Source organism: Argopecten irradians, chromosome 1 (assembly GCF_041381155.1).
Source record: "Argopecten irradians isolate NY chromosome 1, Ai_NY, whole genome shotgun sequence".
Lineage (NCBI taxonomy): Eukaryota > Metazoa > Mollusca > Bivalvia > Pectinida > Pectinidae > Argopecten > Argopecten irradians.
In genome coordinates this window covers 43,350,416-43,372,172 of record NC_091134.1, presented here as the reverse complement: position 1 = coordinate 43,372,172, position 21,757 = coordinate 43,350,416, and the positions used below count along the sequence as shown (strand labels likewise).

General features: G+C 34.6%; 1 protein-coding gene across 2 annotated transcripts; it reads left to right on the top strand.

Moving 5' to 3' along the window:
* Window positions 1-851: 851 nt before the first annotated feature.
* On the top strand, window positions 852-21,289 carry LOC138329054 (ciliary microtubule associated protein 1A-like). Of its 2 annotated transcripts, none has more exons than XM_069275777.1 (4): window positions 852-1,437; window positions 16,666-16,770; window positions 19,087-19,197; window positions 20,165-21,289. In XM_069275777.1, the coding sequence occupies exons 1-4, from the start codon at window positions 1,374-1,376 to the stop codon at window positions 20,647-20,649; spliced, it is 765 nt and encodes a 254-aa protein (XP_069131878.1). In that variant the 5' UTR covers window positions 852-1,373; the 3' UTR covers window positions 20,650-21,289. The 2 variants fall into 2 exon arrangements, with proteins under 2 accessions (XP_069131878.1, XP_069131885.1); XM_069275784.1 differs by lacking the exon at window positions 852-1,437 and adding an exon at window positions 11,244-11,417.
* The last annotated feature ends 468 nt before the right edge of the window (window positions 21,290-21,757 follow it).

Below are 21,757 nucleotides of genomic sequence, written 5' to 3'. Positions count from 1 at the left end.
AAAATATTCGTGCACGGCGTTATTCTTTTGACATTTTGCCTTTGTTTACTAATGACTAAACATTGGTAATGGTTAAGTTCATTATGCTTTTCTATCGTTGACAAGAACCTGTCTAAAGTACTAGAACTTATTCAGTACAATGAAATATCTACAACAATGTTCAAACTCCATTAGTCATGTTCAGCCCTACAGTCTTACAACTAACTTACAAGGTACGAGCCAATTCGTTATATGGCTTTTTTCACATTCTGTTGTGGGTCACAGTAAACTAATGAGGTAAATTTTATATAATACAATGATAGCAGACCTACCAGGGTGTTACGTTTATCGTGTTACGTGTATAGGTGTGAATTCGAGGGACGCTTTACAAAAACTTTTGTATTCCAGACCCTTTCTTGTAAAATCTCGTCTAAAATTATTAATAATCGGCGCTGTCACTACACCCCACTCATTTAAAGTATTTGCACAGTAAAAGTATGTACACCTCTAATTAATCAAAGAGTTTGTAGCATGTACAACTACAGATTTTATAAGTATTGTTTGATCATATTTAAAGTTTACTCTCTTGTATCATGCTGAGATAAAATGTCACCTAGAAATATTTCAGCCGAATAAACAGGCACTGTTTCCTTTGAGACTAGAAGTGTCAGTAATGTTTGTACTATATAGGTCGATTGGTGTCTGTGGCAGGGTATCAAACTAAATACACACAGGTATTCGATCTAACAGTACACACAATACAGATATACTTATTGACTAGTACCATATTTCTATAATAGTACATATCATGTTTCGACCCAATGAACGCCTAGAAATATCTTTTAGAATTTTGTGAAATAATTACACTTTTTTAATAACAAAATAATTTTTTCTGACCAAGGGTAATAGTCCAGGTGGGTTTACTCCGGTAGAAATAGCCAGGAATTAATAATGTTATAATAGAAAGCGGTGATTGACTGTGTGAGACTATTCAAATGTATATACGTGCTGTCGGAGTGTTGCTCGGGCCTTACAGCGTATACGTAGTGGCTCGCACTCTCGCCCGGACATAACGCTGTCACGGGCAGGTCCTGCTCCAGTAGATCACACTTCTTTTCCAGTGACATCCAGCCTAGCTCACGCGCATTATGTGGAAGCGTCCTTAGTTACCACAGCATATCCGGGCAGCATCCCGCGTGTGTGAGGAAAGGGGACGTACTATTGTGTTTACTTTAGGCAGTGGACTAGGAGAAGACACCAGAGTGTAAACCAAGCACGCAGTACAGATAATATGCGTGCAGACACTTTGTAAATGTTACTTATTTAGTCTGTAGTGATTTATTCATATAAAGTATTTTATAGTTCATTTTTCTTAAAAACATTTCAATTTGACCATGGCGCCAGACATTCAAGTGAAGGGAGAGAAGAAGAGGATTATGGTCATGGCCGAATACACAGGTTTGTAAAATAAATGATTTATATATGACTATATATGTAATGTATTGTTTTGGGGCAGCTAACAATCTATTGTTTTGGAGCACACTACCTTTGTATGGCGAGTATTCATCGATATCAGTTTCCCTATATATGATCCACAAATACATTGACTAGTACCTCAAATCGATACTGAAACGTTGAATCATCTCCAATAAATCTCAATATTATAATGTAAAATTATTGTCGGACAGTATTCAGTGTATACTAATATTCTGGTGAATATACTTAAGTTCAAGAATATTGGGCCTGCCGTTGGTCTTGGTATCGTTTGTTTTAACATCTTTTTGATGTATTTATGCCTTGTTCAACTCTGCAACATTTTTCGTTGCATTTTTTTTCTCAGATATCTCTATTTATGACAATTTGCGTTGAGACTTAGAGACTTAATGACCCCATAATTGTGAAAATGTCGTGTAATAAAAATATTCAGCTGGATAATTGAATTGTAACATATTTCTTGAAGAAATAAGTATCATTCTTTTGCGAAGTTTATTATTATGAGATAAGCATTTCGTTTGACATTTGGAAACTTAATTTTGCACATTCTTATCATAACGAATTTCTTTGATTTTTTAATCGTGAGATTGCGCCTTAATTTCTTCTTAATGCCCTCTAACAACCCGTTATAAGATTTACTATGTGTCTGACATTACGGTTCTCTTCTGTAGTGTATCATTAATTCAGTGTACTCCTTGTAACATTACTTCTTTCTATAATTGAACGGCAACTGAACAACTATATGATAAACTTCTCACATCAGAATATCTGTACCCATCATTTTAATACATTGTATGAATGTGAACTTTTTTATCATCAAACACGCCCTTAAAACGGAAAGATGAGGAAAAACTGAGATAATAGCCTTGTAAATAGAAATAGTGTAACGGGTGAGGAAACTTCACCAATTGCAATCAACAGTACAAATATTTGCAGTATTTTATTGTACAGTTTATCATGACATGCCTTTAATGAAGCCGTTCTAAAAGCAAACATTGTTATATACGTCTAAATGAACAACAATTTGAATGAGACAATAACAAGCTAAACCATTGTTGAAATCTAAATGTTTTTTTTATATCTCTAATTATCTATATAACCTACGACATGTAATACGCGATTTAAAATCTGAAAATTTTGAAATTTTTGGTGTTATTTTTGTTTTACTGGTCAGTGTTCTAGAATTCACTGGTCAGTCGCCCAATACTAATGTCCACTTGACCATTAGATGACAGTCTTCTGGTCACCATTAAACTGTCTGACCGGTGGCTAATATATAATTTTGTAGTTTCCCACAACAGAAAAACTACCTTGTATTTGCCGTGGAAGTTAAAAGCCATTTTTGTGTTCCTAAAAGTCTAAATAGTCCTATTAAGATGGTATAGTGTTAGTCCTTATCAATGTGTATTCTGTGAGAGGGATATAGCTACCTGCTCTATCTGCTAATACCTACCTGTGGCGATTACCTGGATATATATTGGTACTCTTAATGTTCGCCAGGTAGATATACAGTTGTTAGTTAATTCGGATTAAATACTCTATGTCTCTTAACCAAACATTTATGTTAAAGTTATACACAAACATTTTACATGTCACATTCAGCCAGGGATTTTATACTGACGACAGTTTAGTTCACTAATATTACCTTTTCACGTGTAACGTTAATGTACTTCCATTTGGGTGGTAAAAAGAAATCTGAACATGAAAAGTCCTAGTATTAAATGTTTGTTTCATTAATACGTTGTAAAATAGCATGTGTATGTAATGTAAATATCTACAAATAATGTATTTCTTTCGAGTCTGTTATATATAACTGGTTGAACGGCTACGTTTCTGGTTTGGTAATTGTCAAAGCCATTTTGTACCTTACTTCAAAAGCCGACAGAGATTTCGTCAAACCTGGTTGTTGTAATTTTCCTTTTCGTCTTTTGTATTGAACTTTTTCTGACGTACATGTATATATAACAAAAGGCGTTACGGGAATTATAAGTTTACCAAACACTGCCAAACTATGAATGTTTATTTATATCCCTTTTGAAAGGATTCAAATCTCGTTTTCTATTGGTGAGAGGAAACCGTGTTAACTGATCTGACAGAAACTTAATGAGTAATGGCTGTTATTCAACTACAGTAACTTGATATATATTATTAACTTTCTTTTCCCTTGGAATTTTTTGTGGTGCATATATATATAAGATTGATCAATTATCACTCCCTTCACGTTGAAAATTATAACCAGGTATTTTCTCGGGGTTCGTATTTTTGCGATAACGCTCAATTTTGTTATAAGATTAATCATATAGCTAGATAACGATATTTGTTGTTATTTATTCATAATTCCCTTTTTAATTTTGTGAAAATCACAAAAGCTCTTACTAACCGTTACAATGTATATCATTCTATCCACTTCTTTCGTATCGAATACATATTCATATATTTATTAATGGGGAAAAAATAAAAATCATTAAAGAATAATAACAAAGAACAAAGAATACCATTTTATGGCGAAAAATAATCTATAAAGATGAAATAAGATACTGCCCATGTAAACTAAATAAACAGGATGATGTATGTTCATGTTATAGGGTATATTAAGAGCAAAATGATACCCATTTCACCTTTCCAATGAAATACCGATATTTTCTATTTCGTAATATAAATTGTTGATGTTACTTAACCACAAAGTTGAAGATCCACAGCATTTCTTTTTTAATTGTAATTCATATATTGACCAAAGAATCATTCTATTTCGACATCTTAACTCATTTATTCTACTCTCTGTCGATTTATTACTATTTGGAGATATGAATATAAGTAAAAAGAAAATGAATTAATCTTCTTGCACACCAGCAATATATCAAAGATACTCGTAGATTTTAACTTTGACCTTCTATTATTATCAAATATTTCCATATCTGTTTTACTCCCAACATCTTACTGGTTTTGTATTTACACGCAAATTATATTTGTATAACCCCTACGATACTGACGACAAAAGAGAAACGAATATTCAAAGGAAGCCAAGAGTGACCAGGAGAAAGCCAAACATACGAAAGGATGATATGAACATCGATAAGTTGAAAGTTATGAAAAGTGGTTTAGAACTTCTGTCGCCTTTATCGGAGGGATGGATTTTAAAATGAAAGTATATTAGGAGGTGAAATTATATGGTTATAAAAAGCTCTCTCCCTCTCACTCCCCCATACGCTCTTTCTCTCTCTTCCCTTACTCTCTCCCCCTTTGTGTGTCTCAAATACAACTTTATATATTATGTATATCTTATATTGTTAATGCCATCTTGTATATATATTTTGAATGTTTTAATTTTTGGGAACGGGCTTTATATAAGTTGTACAACTTGTGCCCTCCCATTGCACATTTTGCAATAAAATATGTTTAATCAAAAAATCAAATCATAAAGTGATAATGATATTAGCCTATATAAAAGTAAAGTACTAACGTATTAGTATCATCAGTTACCTAACGAACCTACAGGTAGATTGCTGATGATGACTGCATAAAATGCGAAACGTGACTCCTGTCGCAAAGCAACACCAGAATCACAAATCCCTAAAATAATACATTATATATGTAGACAATCCTGGATACACCCGAGCTATCAGCAGAACTCATCATTAAGTCTATTCTAGCAGAATCGTTGCTATCTTGTGTTGACTTGTAGGTTTATTGATAAGTTTTAGTAGACTATTATATAGATGTCTGGTTCATTATACGATTGATTATAAACTAGAACGTTCTGAAGTCAGCAATATGACATACTTTACATACGAGACTGTTTTCGTGTTCCTTTGTGTATTCCTATATTTGTCTGCCAGTTATATTGATGTTTTTCACATCTAACGTCTAATCAGTACTTACTGTAGTCTGTAGTTTTAATGTTGTTTTTTTTCAAAATGTCTTCATAAGCAAAGACACGTTGCGTGATGTTCATCATTCTTTAGGCTTTGTGAAATATTCAAATCAAAGAAAAATAACATACAGAACATATATCAATTAAACCTTTGGTGATCAGAAAGCAAATCTACAATGTAGAAATACAGTAAATCTGATTGTAGAATAAATCTGCACTAGAACACCTTATCAATTCCGTTCATCTCAAATATGTTGTACAGTTGTATAGACCGAGTATGTTAATACAGATTAAAGATTAATTTTATTTCATATTAGCTTAGATTGTCGGTACATGACGTTATGAGAATGTATGTATTTGCGGTGTAACTTATTTATGGTACAGTCGGGCTTACCAGTCGTACACCACGAATAACAAATCTGTATTAATTCTATAGTATTATATAGACTAACATATAATCTTGTTTGTGAAGTAATAACTTAGCCTTCCAAGGTTTCTTATGTGAATTATGACCGAGTGTTATAAAATCGGCATTGAGCGTATGTGTATCCTTTACTCTTTTTCATGACATGAAAATACGACAACAAACTGCAGAATAATTAACAACAATACACAAAGTATGTAGAAATAAATGTCGATATATTGCTTAATGTTATGCATTGGATTTTGTTTACCCAAATAGTGGTCGATGTATTTAAAAGTCGTATACGCAAGTTTATACTTCCTTTCCTATACCGTGGTTCTAACCACAAAATGACATAGAAAGTAATGGCTTCAAGATTGATCACAAGTGAATTACAAATGAGGACAGCCATGCTATTTCACTATGGCTTTAAATGGCCAGACAAAGATATAAACGACATTCCGTTTCTGGGTGAATGGTGATATCACACACTATTATACAGTTTTTGTCCTAGCTACATCACGTAAGTTCTTCAGGTGTACCTCGTTTGTTATGGTTGTTAATTATATGAATGTATTTACATATAAAGTCTATATAAAGGTAACACGGGCTTTCATGCTGATATCGTACCTCTCTCTTTTCTCCTACCAAATGATGTTCCTTTCCATTATTATGTTAAACCTTACAGTACTGTGATGCAGATCACTATAGGCGAATGTTCGCGGCCCTCCATTTTACATAGAAATCAGCGATGAGACCAAAGTTTTGTTCTTCTCCCATTTTCACTCTCCCGAAAATTTCACATCTTGACAAATTCATTTTGACCTGCTGATAAGACATATAGATGGTACCTACTTTTATTATCATTACTTAAGGCGATTAAATACTTCCCTCTTTCGAAATTCTTCTGCCTGAAATCATCCTACTTTTCTATAGTTGAACGTTTACCTATTTGAGGAAAGTTTGTGATTCTTTCATTTGGCTAAGGTGTGCAGGATTCATTAGCAATGGTAGATGACCCCTGATAAGCGCTAAACATTTTATGGATCGAACGACTTCAAATTGTCTTTATTTCATTATGTGGTCTGATAAATTATCTCTTGACACTGTCAGTTGTATAGGCAATACAATAAAATGGATGATAATATTACCTGATCTGTTAGCAGTACATGTACATGTGTATTTTTCCCTATAAAATTGTAATGTGTAAGTCACAGCATTATATCTCAGACAACAATGGCAGTTCGCATAACCCTAAACATTCACAGGCGTTTGACTTTCTAAGTTTTTATACTGGATCAGTATGCAACATCAACAACAAGAGTTACTAGAACAATGTACAGTAAAAAGCAAAATTAGCATAAATTGTGCATGACAACATTCAATTTAAATTGTTTAAGTTAGTTAAACAGTATAGGAAACAATCGCTAGTAATATTAACAGTAGGTATGTTTGTTGTATGTTGCGATGGAAGTTGACGAGATGGATTCCATCAGTAACGTGATGTCTTCTCCAATCGTTATCTAGTAAACCGATCTCTTTTGTAATGCTATACATTTGAAAAGTCAATATGTTTCAATCTACCTAGTATTGAACTTTCTGGTAAATTACACATACATTTAATGTCCAGTATGGTCATAATCTATTATAGTACTGTTTGGAATCGTCACTAAATACACAAGTGAACCTAAAACGTCCGGGGTATCCTAATTCACGTACGGTCGGGGTATAGCAACGTACCCCGTACAAATACGATAATGAAGAGTCAAGGTAGTATAAACAAACACCAGTGATATTTTATGAAGTATCTATCAAAACGGAATCAATATCTATTGATTTTAAGTAATAACGGCACAAAGTGTGTGCTAAACCTCTGCAATTATTGTCCCTATATCGTTTCATCTTTCATTGTATGTTTGTCTGGATTAGGAATCAAACATGCAGTAGTTCGAAAGTCGAGATACTGACACAATGCCGGTTTTGTTAATGATCTGTTTTTACTGTTGTCTTTTATAAGTATGTGCTATTCGAGTTTTCGAGATGAAAATCGCGCGTAGGCAAAATTCTAACACTAAAAAGTGCAACTCGATAAAAGTGAGTCGAATAAGCAAAAGTTTTACTGCGGCACATTTTTTTTTCTTTCCTGTTTTGATTTAAATGCAAAAAGGAGAATTCAGTGTTAAAAATTCGCTTTTTCGCATTTCAACTGCGAAAAAATCGGAAAAGCGAGCATGGTATTAATCAGCCACCACATACAGTATAGTGGTTCAAAATATTGTTTTCCTCTTTCAATTTTCAAATAAATGCCCAAGACGATATTTTTTGTAGAATGATGAAAATGTGGGAAAAAGAATTGGTTAAATCAAGGCTAGATAGCCAACGACATTTTCATCAATAACAGTCTTTCGGCACTTAAGGATAAAACCATGTATACTCCATTAGACTATTAACGTTGAATTTGAAAGTCATTATATAACCCTATTCTATGGTTAGTGTGAACTGTAAAGATAGTTAAAAGTACTACAAACCTATTAACAGTATATCTTATAAACAGTACTAAGGGTCACAAACATTGAAATTTTACCGTCATAAATGGTTATTGTCGATATCCACTTAACAGTGTGATTCAAATACACATCACCGATATCCTGCGGAATTATTCAGAGTTAAATCAGTACGTGCTATTAGGTTCAATATCCGCGAGGTGTCTGTATGCTTTAAGAACCATATCATCCAATACACACACGATTTGCTGGAGTAATGCATAGCAATGAATTATCGCGTGTTGGTACTATGTAAGTGCAAATATGTCACCCGGATATATTAACTTGACAGACACAATAACCATACAAACATTGGTAACTTGATACAATTTATTATTACTTGTTTGATATCATATACTCATACCGATGACCAATTTTGTTTTCCAAGAGTATTCAATACAGCATTTTTATGGAAACCCTTTGCGCATCCCACGTCAAAGTTTTAAAGTGCACTTTTTTTCAAAAATTGTATTGCATGGCTAGCTATGTTCAACAATGACTGTCAAAAACTAAAAGTAAAAAACAAATGGTCGGATTTAGGATATTTTCCTTTCTACTCCGTCTTTACATGTTATTACTATATACTCCAGGAGGGTAGTTATTGATTACAGTATGTCATTTGTTTGTTCCAACATAAAGTAGTATCCTTCAAAACATATGACGTTACGCTCACAAGTACATGATATCACGATCGATACCTGCCCACAGGAGGAGCTGATATCTTTTGTCTATCCCACATCTCTTTACTAAGTACTTACCTAAGGTACTGGCCTGTGGTTGGTTGTTGTGTGTGTGGTTGTTTGTGTGAGGGAGGTTTAGAGTTCGAGTATCAATGATTCAATGGCGTCCATCATATTATATTGTCGTTATAAAGATGGATTTTCTATAGACCAGTATGTTTTTTATGTGTTATATTAAAACCACTGTATTTAAGTATGTCATCATGATGTAGAAGGTAAGGTCCTTGAAAGAAAAAAAAGAAAACACTAAAGATTCAAACACTAAATTTTATAAGGCACGGTCTAGAGTCAAAATCAAACACTAAATTTTATAAGGCACGGTCTAGAGTCAAAATCAAACACTAAAGGTTATAAGGCATAGTCTAGAGTAAAATTCCTGAAAATTCTTTTTGTTTTATTTATTTTTATTATCGACCCATCGACAGCCAGGGTCATTTAGGACCAAACGAACATTAGCATTCGTACAGTTTATAAAACATACTTTATGGTAAAAGAGTAAGTTCTAGAATACTTTCTTTGTTATGTGAGGCATTGAAAAAGTTTTGAATGATAATTCTGCTTTTGTATCTAAATCAATACTTTGAAAATGAATGTGAATTCAGCTTTTTATATTGATGTATAATGTTAATTCAAAAGGAAGATTATTGCAATTGGCTGAGAAAAGGAGCATCCTCCCCCAGCATGCTTCATAGACAAAAATCATTCGACAGATTACATATCCAAATTGTGTTTATATTTCTCTAATTGAATGTTTTAAGATAATTTTACGATTGCTTGCATCCATCATGCATAGGATGAAGAGGCATATTCATTCTAAGAATTCTAAGAATTGAATTTACCTTTTAAATTTGAACTGATGATGCATGTACTTGCTTCACATTTTATGTATTACTAATTGAATCATTTGTTCTCTTCCATGATTTTTTTCCTTGTATATAATAAAGGAATTATTTATGGTTGCTGATGTTTGACTAATCTTAATATTCCTAAAAGGTCCCGTTACATAATCGTTATCGATAACTGTAGAGAAAACTGTTACTGTTTATCGTGATATCGCCCAATCCTAGACCTTATTCACGTCACTGATTATTGATCGATAACTTACTTCTGATAATCCCGCGGTTTAATTTGGGTGTTTGGTGCTACCACTTGTTGTACCATGTATGGTTATTGCGTGTTTTTATTTCATATCGTGTCAGGTTTACAATGAATTTAACCTGATTAAGTGTTGAAGATGTCGTTAATATAAGATAGGAACACCCATAGGTGTTTAAAATTACCAGACATGCGTCTACAACTGCAAGGTTTCAATGCATTTCTAGTATTTACTATTTGGGTTTCTTCCTGCATGCCCTTTTCATTAATGTACAGGTTGTTTAAAAGACCCATAAAGTGTCAAACACTAAGTAATCCGTCCCCTAAGACCCATGACTGGTACTTAAAGTCAAATGTATTGATACTACAAACCATATTTTTTCGCATACAATTCATTTTCCACCATTTAGTAATTCAAACATTCAAAAGCCTCAAAAATAATTTCAAAACCTTATACAGTAGAACTGATGTAACTGTAAAACGCGGAAATAAGTTGCCTCAAAAATACATTGATTCAAAGTAAGGCTGATTTGATATACTACGCAGTCGTTTCTGAATATAGGGATTAAGATAAGGCACCAAACATGGCAATCCATCACAGTCTGAATGAAAAATCCGAGCACGTGCCTACAAAGACGGTTATCTGCTTTAACTTTTATTTAAATTCTGCACGAACAATATCAACTGAAGGCTTTACTATAAAACTGAACCATATCTTACTTAAATGTCGATTTAATTTATTGACGCAGAGTTGCAATGATTAACCGTGTTTGTGAAGCAGTTTGAGACTATAGACTTTGTCAATAGTACCCGACCTTGTCTACATACTATAGAACACCATACGTCTTGTGTTTAATGATTGGTCGGCTTTATCTCCACTCCGTAATTATATCTCAACAATTATCGTAAAGTAAACAAGAAAGCAAAGTCTCATTTGGGTCTTACGTTAGTGAAACGCTTGCGCAAAATCAGTATTTATGAATGAAAGATGTATCGTATATAGGGTTACAATAAGGGCAAATCTGACAATACTTAGACATGCGGGCCTTGGGTTACTTATATGTAGTAATTGTATTATAGAGTAACAAAATATATATACACGCTTGGGGTAGTGAAACCAAACATTTGCGTTCCTGGCCACGACACTGTGACACGGGGTAACATGGAGGAACCATACTAACACAGGTGTTCGTTCACTTTAGGATTATTATATACCAGCATCTGAAACTAAAGGTACAAATAGGAGATGCCGCGTTATTTTCAACAGATTCCTCTTGAGGTACCTTTTAAAGGTAGGTGTTAGCACCATTAGAAAGTCTAACCAGGACATTCAATAGGTTAGACGGAATTCGGAATTCAGAACAAGTGATTTTCATATTTCAAATACTAATGAAACGAACTACATTTGGGAAAAAAACCAACAACAACAACGTTATTATATAAGTGAAATTGGGTCCTAACATTTTTTGTTCTGTTCAATGAAGATAATGAGACGTCTTTTAAGCACATTAAAATGCAATTAACCGGGAAACCATGCTAGGGTAAGAAATGTCTCATAGAAAATGATTTTTGTTGTAGCGTCATTTAGAGCTAACCATTACAGAAACATTATGCATATTTAAACATATCTAAATAATTTATTACACGATTTCCCTGGCGATTATTACTGTTGATAAGGAATGTAAATGTGTCAGATGTTTGTTCGTCAGATAATCGACAAACTACTAACAAACGATTGGAATGGTTGTGACAATATTGTGACGATGTCTTAATGTGCTAAGTCCTGTTGATGGTCTTTAAATCCAATCACGGGGGCCAACTATTCTTTTGCCACCACTCTCGGTCGCTTAATTTCTTGAGAAATTAGAATGGCCTTCGGAAAGTGTTATCGATGTAACTGAACCCCGTACCATTGTCGGAATGTCCTGCTGGGGTTTTGTCCGTCATTATTAAAGTGTATATTTTAGGTGATCCATATAGAGCGACAGATTAATAAAGTTATGACAGTAAGGTATACTCATGTTATAATAATCCCTCAGCGCAATCTTTTTTTAATGCTTATTTTTACATAAAATTGATTTTAACAAGTTAATGCAATGATGAATTCGTAATAACTGCATTTAAACCATACACAGAAAATATAATAAACGCGATATGGTTTTAAAAGTCAGAAGTCTGCCTTTCGAAAACCTGAAAAACGTTATCATATGCATGGTTATATTATATATAATGTACAGTCAACACTATTTATTTTCTATCTACTAATGTTAAAATGGTAACTTTTACTCTCATGGAGCATTTTAATGGATTTGTCGATTGAAAGCATTGCATCTTCATTGCCATTGGTTAAGTACTTTAGATACAAAGCAGTGTAATTTATAAAGATCTTTGTACTTTCATCATTATAAAATGACATTACTTTCTGCGTCAATATTCTATGGTATATACAAATACGACTGCTGTATTCTCAGCAGGCATCATATTATTGTTATCAACACATCACATGTCGTAGTGAACTTCATCTGGTATGCAACACAATAATAAGGTGAGCATACCAGGGATACAGGACACATTGGAACCCATCTTGGCATGTACACGTAGATGTGCGAAATTTTAGGAATTTCTCTTGTGTTTGTAATCGGGAATTCAAAGTATTTCATGGTCGGTATTTTTATTATATTTTTACTATCTTTATGACAATCAAACTCCATTTTTCTACATTCGTTTACGTTGATAGTTTAGACATTTTTAATTGGTACTGCTGCTTATGTGAAACTTCCTTGTGTGACTTTACTAAAACCATCAACAACTTATATGTGCTCATCAATTGCACAGGAAAGCCAGTAGTGGGTGTGCATAAAACGGAAGTTAATGCCAAGTCTGTATAACGGCCAATTGGACCTGACAATATTGTGAAGTGGTCATCTTCAGGGTGTGAACCTGCTTTACAATTATGATAAATATTTTATGAAAGAGCAGTTGTGTATATTGATAAATAATGCGAACTGACCAAGAGCCGTCCATACCAATCATCGATCACAACTGCAAGTCTTCTCCTTTGTCAATAATTCAAAGGTTTTCCTGACCGATGTCGAGCAGCCAATAATTTACGTGCGTTGACCACACCATGAACCTTGTTGCCTGCAATGTACATGCATTGTATTCAATTGAAAAATTAATTGTGTCCTGATGTTTTGAGATTTTAATAAATTGTTCTGTTAATGAAAATAAGACCAACATAAATAGTTTCGTTTATTACTACAATGTACATGTTTCTTTTTAACGAACGAATGAATCGACCTTTTGACCTTTATGTAAGCATATCCTACACGATATTAAAAATGTGAAGAATGCAAATATATTGGGGGATTCTTGCTCTTTTCTCTGACGAAGACAGATAATGAAATTGTTAGTATAGATATCCATGAATTCATATTAAGATTGTGGTTCTTCAAAGCAACAACCCTGAATTGGATATTGATAGAATGTCATATATATTAATATTCGATCTATGCGAGTCCGAAGAACAATCAATCAGAAATTCTGTTGGAAAACCATTGGTATATTTGTACTACAATCTACTTAATATAGGAATTTCAAATGCTAGACTAGAAAACATTGCCCTTATCAAACCTTATTCCGAATACTCGGTTTAATTTAATGACGATGGCATTATTACATTCAGTTAAAGGGTACTTGTGGAAAACGCAAATACTTGTAAAGTCACGTCGTACAAGTGTCAAGGTGTAATATATGTTAAACGTACCCAAAGCCTGTTCATGTAACGGAACAAAATATCGCCATTGTTCATCCGGATTGTAACAACTCTGACTTTATCAACTTAACAGTTTGCATTGACTTAACACTGACTTCCAGAATGTTTAAAACCAGAATGTAAACACATCGACAGTAATTGAGTATTATTACGTCAAGGCTAGCAATGTACCCACAGTCATGTTGGGCAAACATGGCGAGGTTATCAGATACTACGATTGGCAGTCGTTATCACACGGAATAACGAATTACACACCTCTTGGAAAGCCAAAGTTGTCATTCATGCAGTTTGGCTGTTTGTTGCGATTTATATTGAGCTTTTCTTATCTTAAACAGTAAATCCGACAATAAAACCGATAACTTCCATACGATTTAAACGTTTAATGCGTGGCAGGCTTTAGCCAATTTCTAACTTCTGCATCTAAAAAATAGCTCATGAATTCCATGTGTTATGTAATCAACAACAGTATTGCGTCCAATGCAAACGATACGTAATGGTTATTGAATGGCCTTCAAATATCAGAGAATTAGAATGTAACAAACCCCGTGTAGCAAAAATTAATGTAATTAATGGCTTTCTGTGTGGTTTTCACCTCCAACAAATAAACAGATTGAGTAACAATACCCTTTATTTTTAAGAATAGAGAATTGCAAAGAATTTAGGGTAGATAAAAATACATGTATATGAATTGAAGGTTAATTGTAAGTATAGCTAGAGCATGTTTGAAAGACAATATGACCAGCTGCCATAGGGAAGCTGGTATAGATATTACAGTTAATCATGATTCATTTAGAAAGATAATCTAAGAGTTTGTATGAGAGTACTTAACTGAGAATGTGTTCTGCTGTCATCTGATGTGATGGTTTTCTTTATGTTCTGTGATAGATCAACAGGTCCAGCGATGCGTATGATATAATAGAACACAAGATATTTGACTTTTGTATTCTACAAACAGACAGGGATTCTCAGTTGAGAGATGTTGTGTTCATCTTTCCATCCTTGTCATACCTATGTCCCATAATTTCATTTCTGTATGTTTAATTTATTTGTAACTTTGGTGAATATTTCCCGATACTACGAGATCTTGACTTAATATCTATACAAAAATCTACTATTATCTACTACAATGATTTAATTTTCATCCCATCAAAGTGTTCTGAGGCGTTCCATTTGATGTACAGTTGAACATTCTTTATATTACGAGGATTATCCATTACCTCGAAAATCCACCAACTGTGAGTTTGTTTGTTTGATTGATTTATCAACGTCCTATCAACAGCCAGGGTCATGTAAGGACGGCCTCCCATGTATGCGATGTGTAGCGTGTTTGAAGTGCGAGGTGCATGTTTTGGGAGATTGCGGTATGTTCGTGTTGTGTCTTCTTATATAGTGAAATTGTAGCCTTTTTTATAGTGCTATATCACTGAAGCATGCTGCCGAAGACACCAAGCAACACACCCATACGGTCACATTATACTGACAATGGGCGAACCAGTCGTCCCATTTCCTTTATGATGAACGCTAAGCAGGAGCAGAAACTACCAGTTTTGAAGACTTTGGTGTGTCTCGGCCAGTGGACAGAACCCAGAGCCTACCTCAAATATGCGAGTGCCCAACAGAAGGCGTGTCAAGGGAGATGTTAGGAAGAATATAGACAGTTAGGAAGAAGAAAATATAATATCCTAAATTAGGTCGCCTTTTACGATCATATAATAGGGGCAGCAGGAAATGAGTGTCAATAATATGGTCATCAAATTTTTAGTCGACTCTCATCGTCAACATTTTCATGAAGGATGGAAATCTGGTTCATAATGCAGATAAAATCAATACAAAGTGTGTGTAAAGATATAGGTGACGCATTCTATAAATACAGGTTTAAATTGTAGGTCAATGTATTATGTACAAAAGATCAGAGCTATGTAATCCGTCAAGAGTTGACCATATTGTAGTTTATTAATCGTCGACTTGGGTAGATATAAGCTTAATCAAACTTCACTTGTTATGTATATAAAGATTTAGCACTGCAAGGCTTTGGTAATGGCACAACAACAAAGGCATTTTTCACAAGTCAAATCTTTTTATCCACTGTAAATGGTCAATTGTCCGAGGCTTGGACACTGATCTTTTACAAGTGGTAGCCTTAATCTTTGGTTATGTGGTCAGTTCAAACTTTATTTAACTAATCAATTATTACAGTGTAGATATAGGTAAATCAATCAAGCAATGCAAAGGTGATTACGATAAAGTACATAACGTTTAACGAAATGTGCACTTGTCATACATTTCTAGAAGCGTTCTTATCTGACATATATTTGACCTGTTCTGTTATATTTGATTCTCAGAGCAGAAACAATCGCCAATTCCACCAAGCTGTCATCCGACAATTAAATCGGACAAAGCAAGATATCTTACCTAATTATGAAACAACAATTCTTTTGTAAATCACTATCGGTTTCATCAACACTCTTGCCGTACTGAAGATTCCATAACTTTATATTCTTCATAAAACGCATTGCAGAAGTCATGTACCTTCTATACTTGCCTTCCTATCTATAATTCCAAGTTAAGAAAAAAATTTCATAGGTTGAGACGTTGTTGAAACTGTGACGATATATATGCAATGTAGACGATGTTGAGCTCTTAAAGGTGTTTTAGCTTGTATAGGCATTGCCTGGTGCCCAATTCTCTGTGTACAATAACATGTACTTAAACAGAAACCAAACTACTAATGGTTGTATAATGACTGTGTCTTTCTCTATATACAGGTCCTGGTCCGGCCAAATACAACCTCCCAACAACCGTAGGAACCAAAGAAACGGATCAGACCAAAAAAGGGGCGCCATCCTTCTCCTTCGGCTCCAGACAGTTCAGTAAGTGTTGTAAAAATTTTTCGAGGTCGAACAGGAACTTCTTGTAGACACACCATGCATCTTGCAAAATTATGTTTAACTCCTACGAAACGCAATGATTTGGGAGGTAGTCGCAATCTACATGTTATTAATTTTAGACAATCTGGGGTCTAAATAATTTTTTGAGGTGCATGCAATGTATAAAATCTTGCAGTGTCATTTGACATCCTCAATTTTGTTCCTTAGTTAAGCATTATTGTTGTGGTTGAGTTATGTCCCGTGGTTTTCGCTGGGACAGCACTATAATGTTGAAACACGAACATACAATAGCATCTCATGTATTCATAAATATCCGATCTAAAACTTTGGAGTATTTATTATATACGATAAACGGTTGATATTTGCATTTTTCTTTTGCACACATTCCCACTTAATAGCACTAGACCTCTGACCTATCTTGATTGTCTAAAAAGAGAAAGGATGTTTGCCTCTTAAGACGCATTATCTCCCCTGTCGGACCGATATGTACACTAAGTCTGGATCAGTGTCTATCGGATGGTGGAACTTTTGTTTTACTTTAGATCCTTCTACAAGGCCATTTAAACAATTACGACTATACACTGTTTTCTCACGGCATACATGGAAATCGATAGCTTAAACAAACGTCACGAGTTTGTATTGTCAGATAGAAACAATACGAGAAAGAACAACTTCAAATCTATATTTTAAACGGAAGTGAACACAGAGAGAAAGATTAAATGTTTATTCGCACATCTTAGAGATTTTATTATGCTCGAAATTCCTTCGGGTCGAGCACGGACGTTCGTTTCACGACCAACGGAATGTATACACAACTATTATGCATGACACTGCACTCTGACTTGGTATCTTATCCACAGTTGCTTCTTTCGAGATATTTATCTTGGACTTTGAAACAAACATAATTTCTTACACACGACAAATATTTATATTTAGTCTAATGCCATCAGATATGTTAATGGGTTTTTAAATAAGTTTACCATAAAGATAAGCGCATATATTTATATCGTCTTTGTCGGATGTGGGTGATATCGATGGTGATGTCATTATATTGTAAGCACAAACTACGTCATTTTCTCTAGTCACGCGTTTGGTTTCAGTCGCGAGTCTGGGGAATATGAGACAGCGTTTTCTCTGGACGTTACGCTAACAAATGTATTACGTAAAAATCAATACTGACGGTAATATGTAAATGCAGTTTATGAATGTTTCAATTATATCAAATTAAAGTTGTATGGTCTATCACTTTCGCTCTTTTTGTCATAGTGAAAACTGTTTAAGTTTTATACATATTTTTCTCCGTTTGTCTGAGTTTTAAACTTTCTAATTTTACCACTTTTTATAAAGTTGCAATACTGGAAGTATTTTAAATTATAAAAGTAAAAAATCTTTTTAACGTGTACACTTGAAAAATAGGCTCGAAAGAGGCCGAATCATTCCGAACTCTTCCGAACATCGTCGCGACAATCTCGAAGTAACACGAGGGTTGTGAAACCAAGAGAAATGTCAACAATTTTTCGTAAACATAACATGTGGTCGACCTCTGTAGCAGACTAGATCTACAAAGAAAATAATGCTCGCACATAACAATATTCGATAAACACAATATTGAATTACGGCAATGTGTGAATTAGATGTTTCAAATGCTCGCTCTGTGGACATATACCAGCACGATTTGCTCATATTACCCAGAAGGAAAACGTAAACAAACACATGTGCGCTTACGCTAGTTACTTGGATCACCACGCGCAGGACGTGTGGACGTCAGTCACGTGATACGATTCGGAATTCCGACAAAACCCGAAGGTACTGAACATGGTGGTGATTGAAGGCGTTTTATTCAAAACCAGGAATATATGATCCCTAGATTTCGGCTCTCTTACAGGCTGATATATGGTTTTGGGGAGCTAAATCATCAAGATACATGTCCATGTTCCAATATCAAATGTTAAAACGACATATCGTTTCAGTAAAAATTACAAGAAATACAACTTTAATTCATGCATCCACTGCTGATACCGGTTTTCAAAACTGCATGAAAACTGTTTGAAGAACTTTTGAATGTTTTACGCAACATATAGCATGCATTACATACTGACATTGTTATTTATAATTAACAAAATCCATTTAAAGTTCTCCTAAGTTCATTTTTATTGTTTAGTGTTCTTGATTGGTCATACAATGTATTTATAACGTGTTGATTGTCGTAAAATGTTGGTGATATATCAAAATCCCGACAATCGTTTGGTTTTTACCTGAGAAGTCACTGTAATACATATTTCTTTACATACTTTTCAGGATTCCGGCCCAGCGGTCCTGGTCCGGCCTACAGTTTAGATAGTGACCTGACACACAAAGGACGTGTAACGGGCTCGTCATTCAGTTTGGGTGGAAGACCAAAGACGCCGAGTAAGTTTCGCAATCAAGTCATATGAAGAAAATAGAGATTATTTAGTAAGAACGTAAATATTTAGTTTAGTTGTGCGTTCGCGGTTTACATACATACATGTATAGTGTAAATCTAGAAATATCTGGCAAATAAATATTTACATGTGTATCCTGGTGACCGTGCAGTAGAACAAATGTATCCTGGGTAACTATATTCGTCTTACTGACGACATGCAGTTTATTTGATGCTTGTAAAATTGTGAACAAAGTACGGGAAATGTACCTTCAGGAGAAAGGATACGTATATTCTCCACTGTACCATTATTTATTTTACCAGATTTGTGCATATTAGATAACCTCTGATTTTCAATTATTCTTATTTGTTAATACATTTCATTATGGAGGACGATTTTTTTCCATTTTTTATAAGATTTTGGAGTTACAAATGTAATATTGCGCTTATGAACCCCATTGCCCAAACGTTTAATTCTTCAGGGTAGCGTTCTATGGCCATCGTTCTTCATTGAATGTACCGCACATCTGATAAGTTTTTGACATTTGTTAAAGAAATTACCATATCTTATACATAAGAAAACCACTTTGATTCGGAAAATGTTATTAGTTTTTTCCCTCGTGCATTAAATTTCTTTGTCTTAATTTAGCAGCATCGCAATCAGAAGGTGATATCTAGTAGCTAGTTCACTTCTCGATTCACACCACTTGGATCCAATATGTTGGATCAGAGTTTATGAAATGTTGCCTTATTGAAAGCAAGACAAAATCATATTGGATTAAATTGTAAAGAATATGTATTTCAGCGTATGTCAAGCAATTATAAGCCATGAAGTTTATTCAAAGCGATGGGAGCCGCCATCTTGGAAAATTTCATTGATGTTCCATTATATGGTACTGACCGACTCATTACAAGTGATTCGAGCCCGATAAAGGAACACATTTTATTTACATTAATTATCTCTATCTTCTGTAGAGCGGCGTGACATCAGCCCCGGCCCAGCAGCGTACAACACGGACAAAGCACCACTCTGGGAAAAGAACTCTCCTAAGTACAGTCTCAGCCCGCGGACTTCTCCAAGGCGCATCGATGTCACCCCTTCACCAGGAGCATATTCTCTACCATCTACGATAGGCCCCAGGGTTCCACATAGGAATGGAGGGCCAGCCACAAGTATAGCAGGAAAGAATTCGTATGGTGGATTTTCTTCAGACTGGGCAAAAACGCCCGGTCCTGCTACATACGGGGCCTACGACCCCGGTCTTACTAAGAACAGAGGACCTTCATATAGTCTAGGGGCCAGGGCGAAACCTGCGCCCGATAAAGATAATTTCCCAGGACCTGGGAAATATAGTCCCGAAAAAGTGACAGTTCACATGGAAAACAGCCCACGATACCCTATAGGCGTGCGGCATTCTCAATTCGCCATGCCCGTCATGCCGTTGGCTGATGTTCAATGAATTTAGGATTCGTATTAATCATGACCTTATTTATTTTCCTTGGCCTATAAAAAGCACCAATGTTCTGGTTGGTCCGCGACATTGTTTTACTGTAAACAAGCAATCTGTGATACAATCGCTCAAGTTATGGGGAGTGAAAGTCGTGGACATCTGTAAAGGATCACTCATTCACTCGACATACGTCATCAGATATCTAAGGCACCTTTTGCATTTCTGAAGAGATGATTTTGCCTCTCTCTGTGAGTGTCTACAAGAACTTGTATAGGGTTTTTATTTTCTCATGTCTTTTTAGGTCATGTTCGCTCTATCTGCGCGTGCTTGTTAAAAGGTCTTCATGTAAATCGATATGATATGAACTTTATCCTAGGCCTTGACCTTATTTCGATATACCATGAACTTTAACCTTGTTCTTGACCTTCTAGTCAGGTCAGTGTATTGCTGACTCTATCCTGTGATATATTTGGACCAAAACAGTATTATATGCTGAAAATGGTGTGAATACCTCAATATACTTTCGAAATATCAAAATCTGTCTGCTTTATCTGTGGGTCTTTATATAGCCACAATGTTTACCGAATATAAGTGTCCGTCCATCACATTTAACAGTCATTTCGTTATAATAAACCAAAACTATATGTTACTGTGTAGTCTCTTGTTCTTAATTATACGACTTTTTTTTCTTTTCAACGTCCATGGCTTTTTAGTATTAGTGATATTGTTATCTTTTTCTTGTATTTTAGTGAGTGATATATGACGATTTGTTCGCCCAAGAAAAAATCATAATTTCCGAGGACCAAAATTTTTTTTTTTCACGGGCGTACAATCACTATGTATCACTCATTAAAATGCAATAAATTGACAATTTTACCTAATATATAGCAAAGTATTGAAGTATAACAGTTAGGTATCCTCTGTTTTGCGTGCTCTTATCGGACGGTGTAAAAAAATCTTCCTGTTGGAACATAATTTCATATCGGAAGTCATGAAAATATCTCATATCTAGCTTTGTTTGTAATCTTTAGTGTCTTTTTGGTAGAGCTTCAAGTGATGTCTTAAATGGCGTAATTTAATGGGAAATCAAAACATCTCAAGTCATCAAGTAAAGTAC

What these genes read in the sequence shown, in the direction of transcription:
- LOC138329054 (XM_069275777.1), top strand. Translation starts at nt 1,374, where the DNA reads ATGGCGCCAGACATTCAAGTGAAGGGAGAGAAGAAGAGGATTATGGTC. An exon ending in GGTCATGGCCGAATACACAG is followed by an intron (nt 1,438 to 16,665) that starts GTTTGTAAAATA and finishes CTCTATATACAG; the next exon opens with GTCCTGGTCCGGCCAAATAC. An exon ending in TGGAAGACCAAAGACGCCGA is followed by an intron (nt 19,198 to 20,164) that starts GTAAGTTTCGCA and finishes TATCTTCTGTAG; the next exon opens with AGCGGCGTGACATCAGCCCC.